At 46.0% G+C, this 19,717-nt stretch overlaps 1 protein-coding gene across 1 annotated transcript in view; it reads right to left on the bottom strand.

Annotated features, from left to right (window-relative positions):
• LOC138267161 (tyrosine-protein kinase Fer-like) overlaps window positions 1-19,717 on the bottom strand; it is a 194,930-nt gene that overhangs the window by 70,869 nt on the left and 104,344 nt on the right. Inside the window, exons 7-8 of the mRNA XM_069216011.1 lie at window positions 3,523-3,617; window positions 2,442-2,565 (exon numbers count right to left, since the gene is read on the bottom strand). Coding sequence (XP_069072112.1) covers window positions 2,442-2,565; window positions 3,523-3,617 — 219 coding nt within the window. The remainder of the gene's footprint in view (window positions 1-2,441; window positions 2,566-3,522; window positions 3,618-19,717) is intronic.

The following is a 19,717-nucleotide window of genomic DNA, read 5'->3' as shown; positions in this document are numbered from 1 at the left end:
CACTGGAGACAGGAAATGAAGTGTTGTTATCAGCAGGACTGAAGGCCCAGCACTTCAAGACCCTGTTCAATCTTTTTTACACCCCGGCTAAAATAGCTAGCTGGGGGGAAAGTCCCAAGACAAACTGTTCACGCTGTGGTAGCCATGAGGCAGATTTGGGATATATGTTTTGTAATTGTACAAAATTAGAACCCTTTAAGGAAGGGATCATCTGGTTTTAAGGCTCATCTATTCAAATACAGATTTTAATGACACCCCAGCTTATGCCCTTGGCTATAGACAACAAAGCAGTGAAGGGCAGGGGACAAAAGTACTATGTAGCAGATTTAAGAGCCTCTTTGTACCACATTAGCATCATTTTTTTTTTACACTAATGTGGCCAAACCAGGCCAAAATCGCAGCACCAAATTTACAATGTGGCTCACTGCATGCATTGCAGCACTATGTAACCCTCTGTGCTACAAAGGGGGCGTTCCTCCATTAGGGGGGCTGAAAAATGGCGCAAAGAAATCTAAAAGAATTAGTTGCGTCATTTTTTTTTGTGCCACTTTTAACGCCTGCTAAAAGCAGGCGTTAAAAGGAGGCACACCATTGTTTAAAATGGGCCTCAATGGGCTGTGCAGGATTAGCGTATTTGTTTTTACGCTAATCCCGCAAAGCTCTGAACTAGCGTCAAACATTTTGATGCCAGTTCCCCTAACTACTGTCATAGTGCGCCGTATCTTAGATACAGCGCACACATGGTGGCGTTAGGGGGGCACTAAGGCGTGCAAGAAAAGTTGCGCTGCAGTGGGTGCAGTGTCACTTTTCTTAAATCAGGCCCTATGTTTTTGTGGCTATGACAGCAGCACGCATTTGTTTTGCCACAACACGGCTTAAACCAGATCTCACTCCCACCGTATACTCAATGGTTCATCTAGAGTGTAATCTGAATCAGCGCAAGGGACGGAGGCGAGGGAGAGGGGAGTCTCGAATTGGGACCCTGTCGTGCAATGGCTGAGGAGAAAAGATGTTTAATTAAGTTCATGGATGTACGCAAATTGGTGGATAATTATAATTATTACTGCAAGCAGATTTGCTGATAAATATTTGTTGGAACCTGTTTAGAAAGAGAAACGTGGCAGGATAATGAGCTATACGTAGAAATTGGGAATAATGAGGAATGAATCCAGAGAATCATGTAAGTATGCTATTATAAATGAATTATTATCACTATCATTCGTATTTGATTTCACTTATTCGAAAAATAAAATGAAAAAGGCAGAACAACTGAGAGATTGTGCAAGAAGGCAAGTTGCAGTGTTTTACAAACAAGTGAATAGAAGGGGTGAAATGTTTATCTGGGAAGAATGGCATGGGGCAATGCCTAATTCTATGCCAACGACGCGCATTAACACACGGAAATGATGATACCTGATTAGTAATGTTACTGTGTAGATTACTGGAGTTGTGAGTGAAGTAATCGGTGTTGTGATTCAAGGATATAATATTTTACAATAATCTGGTTACATTGTAATGCAAGCGACGCACAATGTGCTTACTGAAATGCAAGCCAGAATTTGAAACTTGAGTTTAAGGCAATCGAATAACAATTTCACAACTGCATATTACCAGGATTGTGCTTTTGTTCCTACAAGCTAAGTCCAGACTCATCTCCTAAAAAATGTAATAGCCTATTTTGGACCTGGCTGTCCCACCACTCTCAGAAAGGAATCTGCTGCCACAAAAAAGGAAGATTCTATGTTCTTTTTTTCAGGGCAATTAAGGTAAAGCAATCACAATTTTGTATCAAACGGACCAGTGTTATTTAATTTTGGGGCATTAGCTTTTCCCATCTAACTATGGATTTACCATACTAGTCATAGAAGTTACCATCTGCTGCGTAATGTTCAGATTTCAACAAAAATATTTTGTAACTCAAACGCATCAAAAGTCACAAAAAAGTAATGTGCCACGCGTGGTGCTACTCCGTGGCAGACCCGTTGCAAATTTTAATTGGTCACCTCTCAGAAACCGATTGCTGTAGTTATGTGTGAAAATAATGAGGTGAAATGTGTGACCAGAAAGTATTAATGTCTGTATCAATTAATAGTGTTAAAATGGCAAAATAGAAAAATATTACTGACCCAGAATGTACCAACTTCGCCTTTTTGCTGTATAATTTTGACAATCATAACCTGGTTTTCCATTGCCACACAATTTCAGTGGCCCTCCTTGCTATAGAGAAATAGATATAACGGAAAACCCCAAAACATCTCAGATTATGGGTCATAATGATCCACTTCTAAATCCACCTTGGTTTTTTTATTTGTTGCATATTGATTACAGTCTCCTGCGATCTAACTATACTGCGCATGTGTATGGAAGCTGTCTGTACAAGCACAGTTGCCCTATGCCCAACCAGTTCTCTGAGGTGAACTCCTTCACAGGGAATCAAATACCTGTGGATGCAGTGCTTGCTCTCCAGGTAGGCCATTCCAGCTGAAACTTGTTCTGCAAACCTCAGCAAATCTTTTACCCACAGACGTTTCATTTCACGCCGGAGATAAGACAAGAAATCGCCACCTAAATCAAAATCAAAACGAAATGAGGAAAACTTTTTTCTGAAATTCTTGTTACCATACATCAATATATATATATTTTTTTAAATGGTACTGATACATCAATATATGAAATAGAATCAAACATGACATTTAAAACTTTCCTCAGCAGGAGGTAGGAATCTACAATGAGCGAATACCATAGCATAATGGTTTAAACTATATACATATAAATAACACAAAAAAACAACAAAAGTAGAAAATGAAATAACTAACCTTGTGTCATTAGTCTCTGGATGCTTAGTACCTGGGATCTAACTTTTTTATTTTTTCCCAAAAACAACTTTTTGGGGAAACAAAAAAAAAACATTTGTTTTTCCTTTTTATTGCTTAGGGGAGAGAGGAGTGTACCTAATTGCTCCTTTGAAAGGGTGGACTTTTTTCTTACTTGACAAGCTTCCATTTTTTATTTATGGGGGAGCTCCTCGTGATTTTCACATTTGATTGACCCATGATACCTTCACTACCACTTATGTTTACAATTTCTTTCGCTTTGACTTTATCTTAAGTATTTGTGCGCCACTCATCCCTGTTAATTTACTGTTTCCTTTCCTTTAATTTTTCATCCAAAAAGTGTTGATCTTTTGACCTAATTACCCTGAGATTGTAGTATGCCCATGTAATTATACCAAAACAGCATTTTATTATCCAATGAGGAAGTGTTTCCAATTTCCTATCATGTTTCTTCTCAACAAACATTTTGGGAAATTATAATACCATTAGATTAACAAATCAACATTTTGGCAATTTAGCCAATGCATTCAAGAACAAGGCATCATACTATTTTCCCACAAGGAGTAACTAAGCAAAACATGACTTGAACTCATATTCACCTGCTTCTCAATCCAGTGCCTTAAATATTGGACAACTCACCTTTTATTCCCACAGGGCCTTAGTCATGGACAACACATCCCCCACTAACCTGTAACCAGCTCCATGATGATGTAGATGGGTTGCTTCCAAGCACAGACACCAATCAGTTTGACAATGTTGGGGTGATCATACTGCCGCAGGATCCTAAGAATGAAACAGGGTGGCAATAGGTATTGAGGGGAAGGCATATGTTGTGAGACAAGTCAATCTCCTGTCATCAAAATGAGCAACAATCAAAGGCATCTGCAGACACTCCCATTTTGTGGTGGCACCATCATCAATTTCGCCTGCAGGATTAGGTAAAACTGGCCCACATATCACAGTGGTAAATAGGCTGTCTTGATTGGACTCATACTATGTTCCCGGGGTTGGAGGGGGGGAAGTGGTGCCTAACGTTTGTCTGAGTGATGCCCTATGATGATGATTTTGACACTAGTCAACCATGGGTCAGTAGAGAGTCAAATACAGTTCTAATAAAGACCCAGGGTTCAAACTTAGGACTTAACTGGTCTTATTTGCTAAGCAGGTGCACTACTGACTCTTACTCCAAAGGAAACATTATTGAATTAAACTAATTTAATTATCACCTGATGTGGACCATTGGGAGCTGGATAAACCAATCAGAATGTTACCTTTGCGGGGTATATCCATTTATATAGGTCGACTCTGAAGGTATTCTGTGATTACCAGATGCCTGTTCCTAACGTACCATGACCCACGGCATACCCAAAAAATAATATGCTTGGGCGAAGGAAACCAGAGAGTTATCTCTTCACTTGTGGATCGCCACCTCAAAAAATGTCAAAAGGTTTTCTTCGCCAGCTTGTAAGCGTAATGTGATATTACAAAAATGTAAAAAATAAAGCATCTGCTGATAAAAAAATATACACCAAATTTTCAGTTTCACATCCAATAAATGAAAGATCAGCGTAAGGACATAAAAATTCGAATCGGTTGTGCCATGCAGCTTTTGCACCTGTTTTCTGATGGGTACAGGGCCTGGCTGGAGGACTGGCCCTGAGGCTAACACCGCCACTGTGCGTTTTTGGCGGCAGAAGTTGGCTGCGGGTGTAGGCAGGATGGGTGCAGGACCTGGCCAGAAGGCTATGCAGTGGGGCCTGGAAATTAGGTACGACTTAAAAAATAATTAAATTCACTGAAAAAACATAGTTATGGTTCTGGCTTAAATGCAACAAACTGCGGATCTTTTACAGTTATGGTTAACGGTGCAAACTTGTGCCGCCCTCTTATGCAGAGTATGCTAATTGTTAACGAAAACCCAAGACATAGCGATATTATCAGTGACGTTAATGGTGATCTAATAAGTGAAGTCATCAATGAAGTCCCTTGCGATGTCATCAGTTATGTCGTGTGTGATGTGAGACGCAGCACAAGGAGGTGCTTCCAGTTATAGTTTGTGCTGTGAACTATAACTGGCGAGTTTTTGTGATTAAGGAACCATCACTCAGTTTCTGTACTTTTTCAGTGAATCCCTGGTACTAATTAATGCTTCTAAAGGGGGGATCCTGGTGGTTCATTGATAACCTTATTGATCAATGGACACGTCTACTGCTTCAACAGTGACACTTTATTTTAAGAGTACTGTTGGATTGAATTCTGTCAAAACTGTGGAACTTGTGACCTCTCTCAAAATCTAACATGATAGGAAAATGGGTACGTTTCAAAAGCAAAGACTTCTCAGGAGACCTGGTGTATGACTCCATCCAGTTTTGACAGCTATTCTAAACTTTCTTTTAGTCTCTCTCATACATAGCTCCATCCTCCGTATTTCTAGAGCGCATCTCAGACTGTCTGAAGCTGTGGCTAGCGATGAATGTTGCGCCCATATAAAGCACACTCAGCAGACAGATAAACCATAGTCCAAATGTAAACACCTAGACCATTCAATTCAAGAATTTGGTCTGAATGCGTGGTCCCAAAAAAAACAAATTTCAGGCACAGTCCAGCTGCAGCACAGTCCTACGTCTGCCAAGTAGGTTTATAAGACTGATAACTTAATTCTTCCCTTCTGCACAGTACATAAAACATAAGCTTCCCTCTCAGTATTCATCAAGAATTTTTGAAATGTGCTTTAACACAAAATGCAGTAGAAATAAATCCCATATTGCCCCACCCCCATTATTTGGTCCCCAAGTTGCCTCGTCCACATAAACTTTTATATCAGCCCTTCCTTGCAAGCTCATCCTGGGATGTGATGTCACTGAGAATGGTGGATGGAATGTTGTCAGGTATGTGTGAGTGTGGGCACCGGATGTTGATGAAATGATTGGAAACCTGAGGAGAAAGGATGCTGCTCCTGGTGGACAATATCCCCCGTCACTTGTAACTCATATTCTAAATAAATGAATAAACATGCCCCGTTTTACTGGACTGTTCCTGTCTGAATGAAGCTAGCACTCATTACCACAATGGCAACGAGAGAGGATTGAAGGACAAAGATAATTCAGCACACCATCCAAAGCATCGAGGACCAGGGAAATATACAACACCCCTACAACATAAATGACCAGGGAAAACCACAATACCCCCTTATGATATGTAGAACCCGTGACATGCACAATACCTCTTACCACAAACGGACCAGGACAATATACCTAACTGCTTCCATGTGTAGGAGCAGGGCAATACACCACAAACTGTACCCCGTGTAGGATAAGAGTGATACGCAATACTCCTATAACATGTATGACCAGTGTAATACCGAACAAGCCTCACAACACGACCACTGACCAAACCCTCTCCAACTAGCAGACCTAGGGGAAAATAGATAGCCCTCTACAATATCCAGAACCAGAGGTATTCTCTACATAGACTATAATATCCACATGCGGTAGTACCAGAGCAATACCCCACACCTGCTACCACATGCAGGTCCAGGGCAGTATACCTCACTAACATGTGGAGGACTCAGCAATACACTACATTAACTACCACAGTCAGAACTTGGGCAACACATAGTACCTCACCAACATGCAATAGCAGGGCAATACATAATAACGTATTTAACATGCAGGATGAAAGTGAAATACTACAACCCACATTCACTTCCACATCAGGAACAGGACAATGCACAACACTCACTACCATTTGCAGGAGCAGGACACACATCTCACCCGAGTTACAAAAAGACAAGGAGATTACACCACTCCAATAACCATGGCAATGCATAACACCCCCTACAACACGTAAGACCTGAACGATACATGGCATCCCCGCACAGTATGCAGGAAGGTGGTCACTCGTCCATCCACTAGAAGATGTGAAGCCAGTGCACCGCTATAGGAAACTGGGTAATTAATTGTGTGGCCTGCACAAGAAATAGATCCCCAATTTTCTCTTACTGGAAACCAAGCTCCCCATTGTAGCGCTTGACTCTCTCAGGGCAGTGAAGCACAGCAGTCCAAGGCCTTCCAGCGTGTAGTATCTTGCATGATTTAGAATGGAACCATTCTGACTCCCAGCGGAGTCTATATCAGTGTAATGTAATCACTAGAAGAGAACGATATGAAAGCTTGGTTTAGAAAGTTGGAGTTCACAGGTACATGCAGAGGAATAAAGGTGTGTTTTTATAGCTCCATGTGTGGCTTAATCATTCAGGGGCACCCAGGCTGGGGAAGATGCTACAAGGCGATGAGATAGGGGATAATTAACCAGAAGAAGAAAGTTCTCTCTTGGAGAGTTTGTTGTGGTCCAAGCATACTGCTCATGTGTACCACGTGTGCCTTCATCGAAGTGCAGAGTCGACGGTTGGCATATGTGGTGGAGTCAAAGAACAGCTCCAGCAGGTGCAAAGGATGTGAATGGAAAGAAAGCTTTAATAAGAAGTCTACACATCGTTGTCAAGAAGATATGACCAAAATCCTAGAAAAAGGTACTGCACTGCCATTCAAAATAAAGTTATGCATTGTACGAAGCGCTAATGCTGAACCAACCAGGTTTACTAAGCGCAGTTTAAGACAATTATCACATACCAAATAGCACTGCAAAGTTTAGCTCAACCAGGTGTGAAAAAGGAGACTGGTAATAAGATCAATGCAATATATAGAAGTGTCACTTGCTTACTTGAACCAAGTAGACAGAGTCATCACATCATGGTTGACGGTGGCACCCAGAGAAGTGCCTGGGTTGTGTTTATGGAGCAGTTCGTATTTACAGTGGCCAGAAGTTCAACAGAAGGCCGTTCTGCTAATGGAGCTCATCAAGGATGATCCGAGGCTAGCCCATCGCAGGGCCAGGGGAGGGACATGAATGGACCTGATCCTGGTTTCCAGCCAGAGGGGCCAGGGAGAGCTCCGATCCTGACATCTGCAAGTTCCACATTGGTCTACAATGCTGTTGCGTTCCTGAAACCAACACTACCTTCCGATACCACCAAAAAGCAAAATATTGGCGATGGATGGACTGCCTGAATAGAGACATTTGAAGATTTCTGAAAACAGAAAGATTATCGAATATCTCAAAAATCTTATGATGGTGGTGTGAAAGAACTCATAAAGAAAATGCAGATAACTGATTAAGTCACATACTGTTAGATAAGGAATGCATTGAATTTCAAGTTCAATCCAGTATCAAACGTTGAGTATGAACGATACGTTTTCAGTCAAGAACGTCAATGAGTTAGTGAAAAAATTGATTCATTTGTGGAAAGACTCAACGCAATCATAAGACACTGCAAGTTCAATTAATCTAACAATGAAGAAGCCATGCGTCTTAGAGTTAACAATAGATTCTTGTCTGATTCATTTGGATGACGAATGCGGAGAGAAACTCTTAGACTAGAGTGAGTGTTGATGGCTGCCAGAGCTGAGGAACTTTCTGAGAAACAAGTTGCTGACACAGAGGCTGGAGAAGTAATCCGAAACAAAAGACTGAAGGGCACAAATTAATGTCTACATGTAAAAACAAGTTAAGTTTCAGATGTGGATTTTCATTTCCACACAAAGGAAAGTGTCGGCCAGTGGACAGATATGCAAAGGCTGTGGTAAAGAGAACCATTTTGTGATGATGTGTAAAGCGCCAAGAAAAAATGGACATCAGAACGTTCCAGAAGCAACGTTTGAAGCATGCCCACAAGGCCAAGCAGCGATGTGTACATGGCAGACTAGTCACATGTGAAGAAAATGCCAGTCAAAGAAAAGTCAACATGCCAAAGCAATAAAATCATACAAACACTGTACAAAGATTACATTGAAAATAAAATAATGTTCAATACCTTTCATTATCAACAGTGGTCCATCAATAACCATAATATTGTAGAGCAATACAATTAACTGTCTCCATTATCAGGGCTTACGCTGTCGAAGATCAAAGTATATACTTGGGCTGCATCAATACCCATGATGAGTCAAGGTTCATATACAGTAACAGTGAAACATAAGAAAATGAAGGGACAAGCACTGATCTATGTGTTTAAAGGTATAGCGGCAAGTGCTTGTTAGTTCAGTTTCAACATGGCTGCTGACATGGGACTGATTTCTGTGAATTTAAACCTGAATGCTCATCACGAAATAGTAAGTAAATGCCCTTTGTTGTTTCATGATTTAAGAAAGCTAAAGACTATGGTCCTGATTTAGATCTCGGTGGATGGAATACTTTGTCACAAATGTGACGGATATGCCATCTGCTGTATTATGATCCCCATAGGATATAATGGGATGGTAACACGGCGGACGGGCTATCCGTCACATTTGTGATGGAGTATTCCCCTCTGCCACAATCTAAATCAGGCCCTCTGAGAGTAAAGCTGCACGTTAACAAGGATGTCTGCCCTATTGCTGAGAGACATAGACGATTTGCTTTTCAATTACAATAAGCTTTTGAAAAAGAATTTGAACTGTTATTTAAGCCTGATATTATTGAGCATTCCACTGGTCCAAAACCATGGGTTTCTTCTGTAGTAGTACTGACCCACAAGGACAGTGAAGAGGCTGTGAGCTCATATGCGTTGACATGCATCAGGGCAAACAAAGCAATTAAATGCGAACGACATCCAGGGCCGCACACTGCTGACATGATAACACAATTGAATAATGCCAAGGTCTTTTCTCGACTTTATTTGATTAAAGGTTATCAACAGTTGGAACTTGAAGAAAGCTGCAGGTACATTATGACATTTTCTATACATATTGGTTTGTTTAGATATAAAAAACTTAGGCCCTCATTATAAGATCGGCAGCAAATGCCACCTACCGCCACGGTGACGGCCGCCAACATACTGTCGCTGTGGCTACCAACCGTCCACCACATTATGACCGTAGCCGGAATTCCGCCAGACGGCTGGTGGAATTCTGGCTACGGTCATGGCGGCGGATGCCGGTAAGGTGGCGCTGCTGCCAGCAGCAGCACCACGCTAGCAGAACGCCGCCAACCGTATCATGTCCCATGATACGGCTTGGAGGTGTTTTGCTGGCAGACACTGCTGCTGGCAGCAGCGCCGCATCCCGTCTCCTGCCAGAGGCCCCCCTGCAAGCAGGTAAGTCAGGTTCTCCAACAGGAGAGGGGGTGGGTGGGTGTTGTGTGTGGGGGTGTGTGTGACTGTATTTGAATGCGTGTGTAATGCATGTGTGCATGAATGAGTGTGTGTGTACGTGCATGTTGTGTCGTGTGATTGCGTGTGTGCCTGGATGTATGTTCGTGAGTGTTGCTGTGAGTGTGTATGAATGTATGCATGTGTGGGTGAATGTGTGTATGCGTGTGTGTATGGGTGTGTATGTATGTGCATGTATGTGTGTATATGTGGGGGGGTCGTTAGGGGGAGGGGGAGAGTGGGGAGGACTCTGGGGAAGGGGAGGGGGCAGGGAAGACCCCTATCAGTGCCAGGGAAGAAATTCCGTGGCACTGATAGTGCCTACCGCCATGGTTTCCATGGTGGTACAGAAACCACGGCGGTGGACGGGGTCAAAATGCCTTGGGCGGCCTAGTGACGGCCACCCAGCTGGAGACTGTAGTCTCCAGCCCGGCATTCGTTACCTCCTTGGCGGTCGGTGTGTTAACTTGGCGGTTTGGCAATGTCATAATAGTGGTGGTATGTACAGCCAGCCTGTTGGCGGTACTACCGCCACTATTGCACCGACCGCCGGGGTCGTAATGACCCCTTAGTTTTGGTGTGTCATCAGCTGCAGAACTTTTCCAAGATGTTCGTTGACACATCATACAGCCTGCTGTGAATGCATTCAAATATAGTGATAACATATTAGTTTTTGGAGCTACACAGAAGGAACACAATAGAGTTCTCACACCAGTATGTCAATTACTCAGTGATGCAGGTTTGACTTTCAGTGTAGACAAGTGTGAGCTCAACAAGACAAAACATAAACTTCATGGGGGTCATTATGAACCCGGGCGGTTCACCCGCGATGCCGGCGGCGGGTAAAAAGACTGCCACCAGCATGGTGGGCTGAACTGCCATATAATGAACGCATGGAGGGCCTCCTCCACCGCACGGCTGCCTCCGACAGGCAGCCTGACGGTGGAAGGAATCATTATCCGAAAGGGCAGCGCTGCTGCCCCTCGGATAATGATCCCTACTGGCCCCAGCCTTTCCCTGGCGGCAGGCTGGCGGAATGGGTGCTCCGGGGACCCTCTGGGGGCCCCATCGCACAGGTCACTGCCCGATATACGGCCAGTGATCTGCGCGACGGGTGCAGCCGCACAGAGGCATTGTCGGCGGCTCCATGTGGAGTTCCGGCAATGTCCCGGCCATGCATTCTGCTGGGCCGGCGGGCGGAAACAATGTTTCTGCCCGCCGGCCCAGCAGAATGTTCTTTATGCGGCCGGCAGGGTCCCAGGGGGGCTGGCGGTCAGTGAAATGACCGTCAGCATGAATACGGCGGTAAACACCGCCGTGTTCATTATGAGGGCCTATGTCGCCAGTTGACAGCGCTAGATCCCATCATCTGTCTATAGACTGGTATGAACAGTTAGCTACCTGCTTTCACAATAAGATCTTAATTATTCAAGTCAGCCTGTCCACCGGTTCCCTGCCAGAAGAGGATTTTACTTGAGATTATGCATTCCAGTACTATCGCTTCAAGTAAGTCTACACTCACTAGCTTCAAACCTATTTCTTTGGATAGAGATCTGACAGCCTTACGTAACCTTAAATCAGGGTCTTCATCACACTCGTGCCCGCCCAACTTGCTAGTCTTAAGGGCTATCACCATTAACCCTCTGGCAAATAAGGTTATGCATCACTGGCAACAGCTATGGTACCCTGCTCCTGGAAACAACTAAAATTCTGCCCCCGTTAAAGAAACCATTGGCGGACCCGGGAGTCCTGTCTAATTACAGGCCTATCTCTTTACTACCGGCCCTATATAAAGCACTGGGAAAGCATGTTAATCAGCAGCTCTCCTTACATTTGGAAGCCAGCAACCTGCTCCATCCTAGCCATTTCGGCTTTAGACCCCACTTTAGTACAGAGACAGCTTTAATGGAGGTAACAGAATGCATCAAAGACACTTTAGACGCCGGGGAAAAGGCAGTGCTGATCTTGTGAGATCTATCACCTGCCTTTGGCACGATCCCTCACTCCAGATTACTAGCGCTTCTTCAGTCCATCAGCATAGTAGGTCAAGCCTTGAGCTGGCTTGCCTCCTTTCTTGCAGGTAGAAGTCAACAGGTTTGGATTCCTCCTTTCTCCTTAAAGTAGCCCAACACTATTTAATGTGTATCTCACTCCATTTGCCCATATAGCCTTGGGGGCAAAAGTTATATCTTATGTGGATGACACGCAGCTGCTGTTTTCATGTGGCAAGGGAGAGGAGATCTCTGGATTGTCGATTAAAGCCTACTTCGGTTTTCCATTGGATTGCCATACACCAACTCAAGTGCAACACAGATAAAACTGAAATTATTTTCTTTGGTAATACTCTCCCAGAAACATGGCAGAATTTCTGGCCAAGAGATGCCCCCCCTCCAGGCCCACATGCAGGCACAGCTAAGAACTTAGGGGTCAAATTTGATAACAGTCTGTTCTTTAAGTCACAAATTAAGTCAGTGGTAGGCCCCAGTTTTGGAATATTGCATTCACTAAAAAAGTTCTTGCAGTTCCTTTCATTCACTGTTAAGCAGTTATCCAGGCTCTAATAATCTTGAGATTGGATTATGGTAATGCCCTCTTTCTTGGTCTTCCTGAATGCCTGATGGACAGTCTAGAGGTGGTCCAGAATATGGCAGCTTGGTGTCTTTTGAATCTGCCAGTTAGAATGCATATGTCCCCACTCCTACGCACTTTCCACTGGCCGTCTATCAGGAAAAGAATTATGTTCAAGGCACTAGTGCTGGTCCATGGGGCACTTTACCAGACTGGCACGGTTTAATTCAGAACAAGCTTCAGCTTCCATGCCCCTTCCAGAAACCTGTGGTCTGCTAAAAGGCTGCTTGCTGAGACTCACAATTCACTGAGCCAGAGCTGGGGGTTGGTTGATTGCCTACCTAGGACCAGCGGCTTGGAATGAGCTCCCTTTTGAACTCTGCTCACTGGACAATGCTGCAGTGTTCAAAACCTGGCTTTTCATGCAGGAATAGTCTATGTGATCTTTCACTACACTATGACCTGTGCTTAGCACCAGGGCACTCCTTGGAGCAGCTGTGAGCAATTCAAATCGCTTTTATCATCATCATTAGTACTCCATTACGAGAGTTGACAAAAAAATTGTTCTTTTCCAATAGTCGCAAGAATGTGAGAAAAGTTTCAAGAGTATCAAACACACTATTGAAAATGCTACGGAAATGGTGTATTTTAATCCAAAGCTTCATAGAGATGTTGTGGACAATTTCAGCCCAGTTGGGTTAGGCGCTATCCTTGCACAGCATACTGGATGACCAAATGCTTGACGCCATATTGTAGCCTATGCGAGTAGAAGTTTGTCTCAAATAGAACATGCTTACTCACAGCCTGAGAAAGAACGCTTGGCTGTGATATGGGATTGTGAATATCCCCATGTATTCCTGTATGCAAAGCCTTTTACACTGGAGACTGACCATCAAGCTTTGCTGACCATCTTTGGCAATCCAAAAGCCAAGATGCCTCCTCGCACTGAATGATGGGGAATAAGATTGCAAGAGTATGAATTGTGCATCATCCAGGAAAGGATGAGAGTCCTGCTGGCTACTTTTTGAGAGTGCCTATACATGGTCATGGCACACCATCCAAGAAGGCTAAGGTCTACATTAATTTCATTGTCAAGTCAAGCACACCAGTTGCTGTATCATTAGCTCAGATTGTCACTGCTGTGAGTCATGATAGTGACCTGCTGAAGTTAAAAAACATAATTACACATCAGTCATGGTACAAACACATTCAACCTCTCAGTAATGATGGTGAATATCAAAAATACAAATATTTCAAAGATGAATTTTCCATAACTCAGAAAGGAATTATACTACAAGGGTTGAGGATCCTGATTCCAGAGAGTCTGTGACAAAAAAGTGATTGAAGTGTCTCACGAAGGACATAGTGGTATTGTTGTAACAAAGCGAGCTCTTCAAGACCGAGATTGGTTTCCATACTTAGGTAAAAGAGTTGAAAAAGAACCCAAGGCCTGTCCCATATGAAATTGCTTGTCAACCAAGGTTACTCAACATACTCTGAACATGTCATAACTTCCCAAACATGCCTGAGAGAGAACAGCCATCAATTTCCTTTGTCCCCTCGATAATGGGCATTGTTTTATAGTGATTATAGATGAATACTCATGTCTTTCTTTTGGTTGAATTTCTTTAATCCATGACTCATGAACAAATAGTCAAAAGATATGATGGCATCTTTGCGACATGTGGAATACCAGTAATTGTAAAGTCTGACAATGGTTCACCCTTCCAGGTCCACCCTTCCACAGTAAAGAATTTAAAGAATTTCTGGAGCAGCTGAACATAAATCATCACAAAATCACACCTTTATGGCCACAACCCACGGTTGAGTGTTTTAAGATTACACTGAAGAAAGCAGTGCAGCGTGCAACTCTTGTAAAGCTCCTTTTGAAACTGCAAGTTTATCATTCAACTACCCAGTCGACCACAGGTGAAAGTCCTGCGACTTTGATGTTCGAGAGAGCAATGACAACCAAGTTACCTCAAAGGACCACCGAAAGAGATAAAAGTGAAAACATGATTTGTACCAGGGACTTGGTTAACAAACAGAAAATTAAAGTTTATGCAGACGAGAGGCAACATGGACAGACATCTTGTTCACAAAAGGAGATTTAGTGATCGCTCGACAGATGTGCAAAAGAAAATCTGATGCCCCTTATGATGCTGAACCTTTCCAAATGGTGTCTGTCAAAGGACACATTGACCCTCATTACAACCCTGGCGGTCGGTGATAAAGCTGCGGTAATACCGCCAACAAGCCGGCGGTAAAAAAAATTGAATTATAACCGCGGTGGAAACCGCTCACACAGACAGCCACTTTAACACACCGACAGCCACTGCAGTAGCAACAAGCACCGCGGCGGTAACCGCCAACAGCCAGGCGGAAGACAATGTACTGCCCACAGTATTACAACTGGCCTATCTGCCACCTTTTCCGGGGCAGTACCAACGACATCAAAAGCACTGCAGAAACAGTACACAGAAGGCAAAGGACTCACCCCTGGACACTCAAGGTAGAACCACAACACCATGGAGCCCGAACTGCAGATCTTCCCCATGCTGGTCTACCTCCTCCAACACCAGGAATACCAACGCCGGCGATGATAACCACAGTGAGTACTGCCACCTAGCACACAGGGGAGTGGGGAAGAAAAAGAGAGTGACACACACATGCAACACCCCCAACACCATACACACAACCAGATAAGCAAGTTACTTACCTTCGGTAACACTTTTTCTGGTGGATACACTAGCTACCTGTGGATTCCTCACATAATGAATTCTCCCCATGCATAGCATTCGAGGGAAACGTCTCTCTAGCTCTGCACGTCGGCGAGGACGTCACAATTGCCCGACTCCACGTGGCTCCGCCTGACGTCATCGTGGCCATGAGGCCTTCGCCAGCGTGCTGACATCAGTTTAAGCCATTTTTGACGTGTCTTTGAGACGAATAGAAAAACAATGATAATCCAAACACTTCATGATCATATCCAATAACCCTTTATAGAAAACGCAAAAAGTTCTACACCATCATGAACAAATTTAAGAACTTGCAAATAAACAGAAATGCAACTATATATGTATGTATATATGTACAAATATACAAAATTAAAACATACAAATGCACACCCAAGGCGATCTCGGTATGACCAGACAGACAAGGGGGAGGCGGGAGGGACCGTGAGGAATCAACAGGTAGCTAGTGTATCCACCAGAAAAAGCATTACCGAATGTAAGTAACTTGCTCTTCTGATGGATACAACTAGCTGTGGATTCCTCACCAAGTGAATGGAGTCCCAAAGCAGTACCACCTTGGAGGAGGGTGTCTGTCTGGTCACACCAGGAACTTCTGCAGCACAGACTGCGCAAAATGGCCATCCCTCCTCACCTCCGAATCCAGGCAATAATGCTTTACAAAGGTGTGGAGGGAAGACCAAGTCGCAGCCTTACAAATGTCCGCCACCGCAACACCTCTGGCCAGGGCCGATGAGGTCGACTTGGCCCTGGTGGAATGGGCCCTGATCCCCTCAGGAGGATCCTTCTTCGCCAATGAATAACATATTCTAATACAAAGAACGACCCACCTGGATAGTGTTTGCTTGTGGACGGCCTTCCCCTTCCTCTTCCCCATGTATCCAATAAAGAGTTGGTCATCCAAGCGGAACTCTCTCATCCTGTCAATGTAAAAACTGAGAGCCCTCCTGGGGTCCAGACGATGGAGTCTCTCCTCCTCCTTAGATGGATGCAGAGGAGGGTAGAATGTCGAGAGAGTGATGGATTGTCCCAAGTGAAACGGAGACACTACCTTGAAAGGTGGCTGCCTCCTCTGTATACACCCCTGGAGAGGCCAGATCCCATTCTGGGGAAGTATCAAGTCCACTGGCCATATCCAATCCTGGAAACTCACTTTGGGGATAAGCAATCTCCCCCTCCTCAAGGATTTGCTGCTGGTATTCCCTCTCCTCCAGCAACCTGAGGGCCTTCCTTCTGGATCTCAACTTGGCCTCCAACCCCGGCATCGACATGAATGGCGGCGAGAAGGCGTCATGACAGGATCTCCGGATCCTCCCGACGCCGCAGATGGATCCATCGGCGCCATGGATAAAGGCCCTGCAACCGACGACGCCATCCGGCGTCGAGGCTCCATCTCATCCGACAACGACGTAGAAGGTCTCTCTCTCGACGTTGACGGCTGCGCTGCCGCCATCGGCACCTGGTTAGAATCGTCTGCCGGACAGAACGGCATAAACAGCATTGGCCTGTACGGAGCCGGAACGCCTAGATTGAATGCCAGGGGACCAGTGGGGCCAGCCGGCGCACAACCTCCCAGAGCCATATTCTGGAATATGGCAAACATGGCATTTAGAAATGCCGCCGGATCCGTCCCTGGAGCCGGAAACGTAGGATAGCCCTGAGGAGCCGGGGCCAGCGCCGGACTTGACTCCTGAGTGCCTGGATGCGCCGGAGAAGCCTGCTGACTTTGTGGCTCCACAACCTCAAAGACTGACGGCGCCGGGGACGTCGGCGGAGTCACTGGTTGTGGAGACACCATCGGGCTGACTTCCAAAGACTTACGGCATCGAGTCGACGGAGACCTCGACTCCAACCGGCTTCTGGACCGACGCCTAGAGTCACGATGACGGCGTTTCTTATGACTCGACTTCCCCGAAGACGATCCATGGTGCCGCTTTCTCTCTTTCTTCGACTTGGCTAAGAACAGCTTAGCCTTGCGTTCCTTCAAGGCTTTCGGATTCATCTTTTGGCATGAACCACATTCCTGGACGTCATGATCCGAACTCAGGCACCAAAGGCAGTCGTTGTGGGGATCAGTCACCAGCATCCGACCTCCACATTCTCTGCAGGGTTTAAAACCTGACTTCTTCGGAGCCGACATGTCGACAAAAACACAAAGTATCCCTTCCGAAGAGTGAACAATACAGGTAGCTAGAAAAGTAACCGTTATCGAAGGTACGGAAAAAAGGGAACTGACATCAGCACGACGGCGAGGGCCTCTTATTGCCACGATGACGTCAGGCGGAGCTGCGTGGAGTCGGGCAATTGTGACGTCCTCGCAGACATGCAGAGCTAGAGAGAAGATTCCGTCGAATGCTACGCATAGGGAGAATTCATTAGGTGAGGAATCCACAGGTAGTTGTATCCATCAGAAGCAACAACTTTACATATCCACCCCGTACCCCTCAGGAATAATGCAAGGACAAAAGGAATAGATTAATGTGAGTGTAATAAGATAAAATACTAGAAATACGTCCTCAAATATCAAAACAGTATTTACATATATACAAATGGAGAGACACTGCCCAGTCCATAATGTCCGTGGGCCACAGGGCCATATCACATGGGCCAAGGCCCCACTTGACTCCTGCCTCAACACGGAGAGAACACTGCTGGGGCATCAGGTCGGAAATACACAGGCACCTCATGGGGAAGGGGAATGAGGGGGGCACCTCAGCCGGAAGATGGTACAACGCCACAGGTCCTGGAGGGGGCTACATGCCCTCTGTGATGTCCTACGGAGTGCAAAGCCACAGTCTCCAAAGTGGGTGGTTTGACAACTGCTTGGTCCCGGGGAGTGCAAGGCCACAGTCTCTCAAGTGGGTGGTTTGCCCACTGCTTGGTCCTGGGGAGTGCAAGGCCACAGTCTCTCAAGTGGGTGGTTTGCCCACTGCTTGGTCCTGGGAAGTGCAAGGCCACAATCTCTAGTAGATGCCTTCTTCCACTGGTTCTGGAGGGGGTCTTGTGCCCAGTGTGCTTCATCCTGGCAAAGAGGGGGTGAATGGATGCCTTCTTCCACTGGTTCTGGAGGAGGCTTTGTGCCCTGTGATGCAGCACTTGGGGAGTGCAAGGTCAGAGTCTCTCACCTGTGTGTCATGCCCACAAGATTTGCATTGGGCTGGATGCATAACACTCCATGGAGGCAGGACAACAGTCCATCCCTTGGTGGCGACTGCTGCACAGTGGTGGCAGTGCCGGTGCTGGTGTCGGTGCTGTCAGTGGTGGGGGGAGGCTCCAGCCCTTACCCTGCAGCCTCGGATGGCTGCTCACTGCGGCTGCTGCTGCCAGTGGTGCTGGTGGCGGTGCATGTGGCGGTGCAGGTGGCGGTGCTGGTGGCTGTGCTGCCAGTGGTGAGGGGAGGCTCCAGCCCTTCCCTTGCAGCCTCGGACAGCTGCCCACTGGGGCTGCTGCCAGTGGTGCTGGTGGCGGTGCAAGTGGCGGTGCTGGTGGCAGTGCTGCCAGTGGTGGGGGGAGGCTCCAGCCCTTCCCTTGCAGCCTCAGACGGCTGAAGCGCCATGGTTGGTGGTGAGGGTACAGATCCTGTCACAGCACCAGGCCTCCTGTCCCTCCTCCCTTTGCCCTTGCCCTTGGCAGATGGTGTTGCCTCCTTCCCCTTGGCAGCTGGTGGTGCCTTCTTGCCCTTGGCAGCTGGTGGTGCCTCCTTGCCCTTGGCAACTGGTACAGGCACACTGCCAGTGCTGATGGGTGTCTCCCTGGAGCCTCTCACAACTGCAGTAGCTGCCGAAACTACAGTCGCCGTGGACTGGGGGGCTGAGGTGCTGGCCTGGGTTCTGCCCACCCTGGCCCGAAGTGAATGACGGGCGGGAAGGGTAGGGAAGAGGTCAAGGGTGGAGAGGAAAAGCTTCTTAGGGACACTGGGGCGGGAAGAGGGTGAAGGTTTGGGAGTGGAGGAAGAGGGAGTGGTTGTAGGAGGTGTCTGTCTGCTGTGTTTGGGTGCAGGTGCATGGGCTGGATGCTGTTGTGAGGTGGGTGGCTGTTGGGTGTCTGAGTGTTTGCGTTTGGGTACTTTGGGAGGAGGGGGCACAGACAGAGTAGGAGAGGACACAGGTGAAATGTGCATGGATGTGGGGGTGTTGACTGCCAGTGAGGGGCATGTACTGATAGGCGTGATGGATGTAGTGGATGAGGATGTAGTCCATGCAGGTATGAGTGTAGACACTACTGGGAGAGAGGTGGATGACGAGGAGGAGGGGGACAAAGTGGAGGCAGTGGATGTTGTTATGTCTGCTTCTGGGTGGTGTTTGTTTGAGTGCCTGTGGGATGATGTGTGGTGCTTCTTTGCCTGAACCACTCCTGTGTGTTGTCCTGGGTGCATG

This window comes from Pleurodeles waltl, chromosome 12 (assembly GCF_031143425.1).
Source record: "Pleurodeles waltl isolate 20211129_DDA chromosome 12, aPleWal1.hap1.20221129, whole genome shotgun sequence".
NCBI lineage: Eukaryota > Metazoa > Chordata > Amphibia > Caudata > Salamandridae > Pleurodeles > Pleurodeles waltl.
Note: the sequence above shows the minus strand (reverse complement) of the source record. Positions and strands in the feature narration are given on the sequence as shown.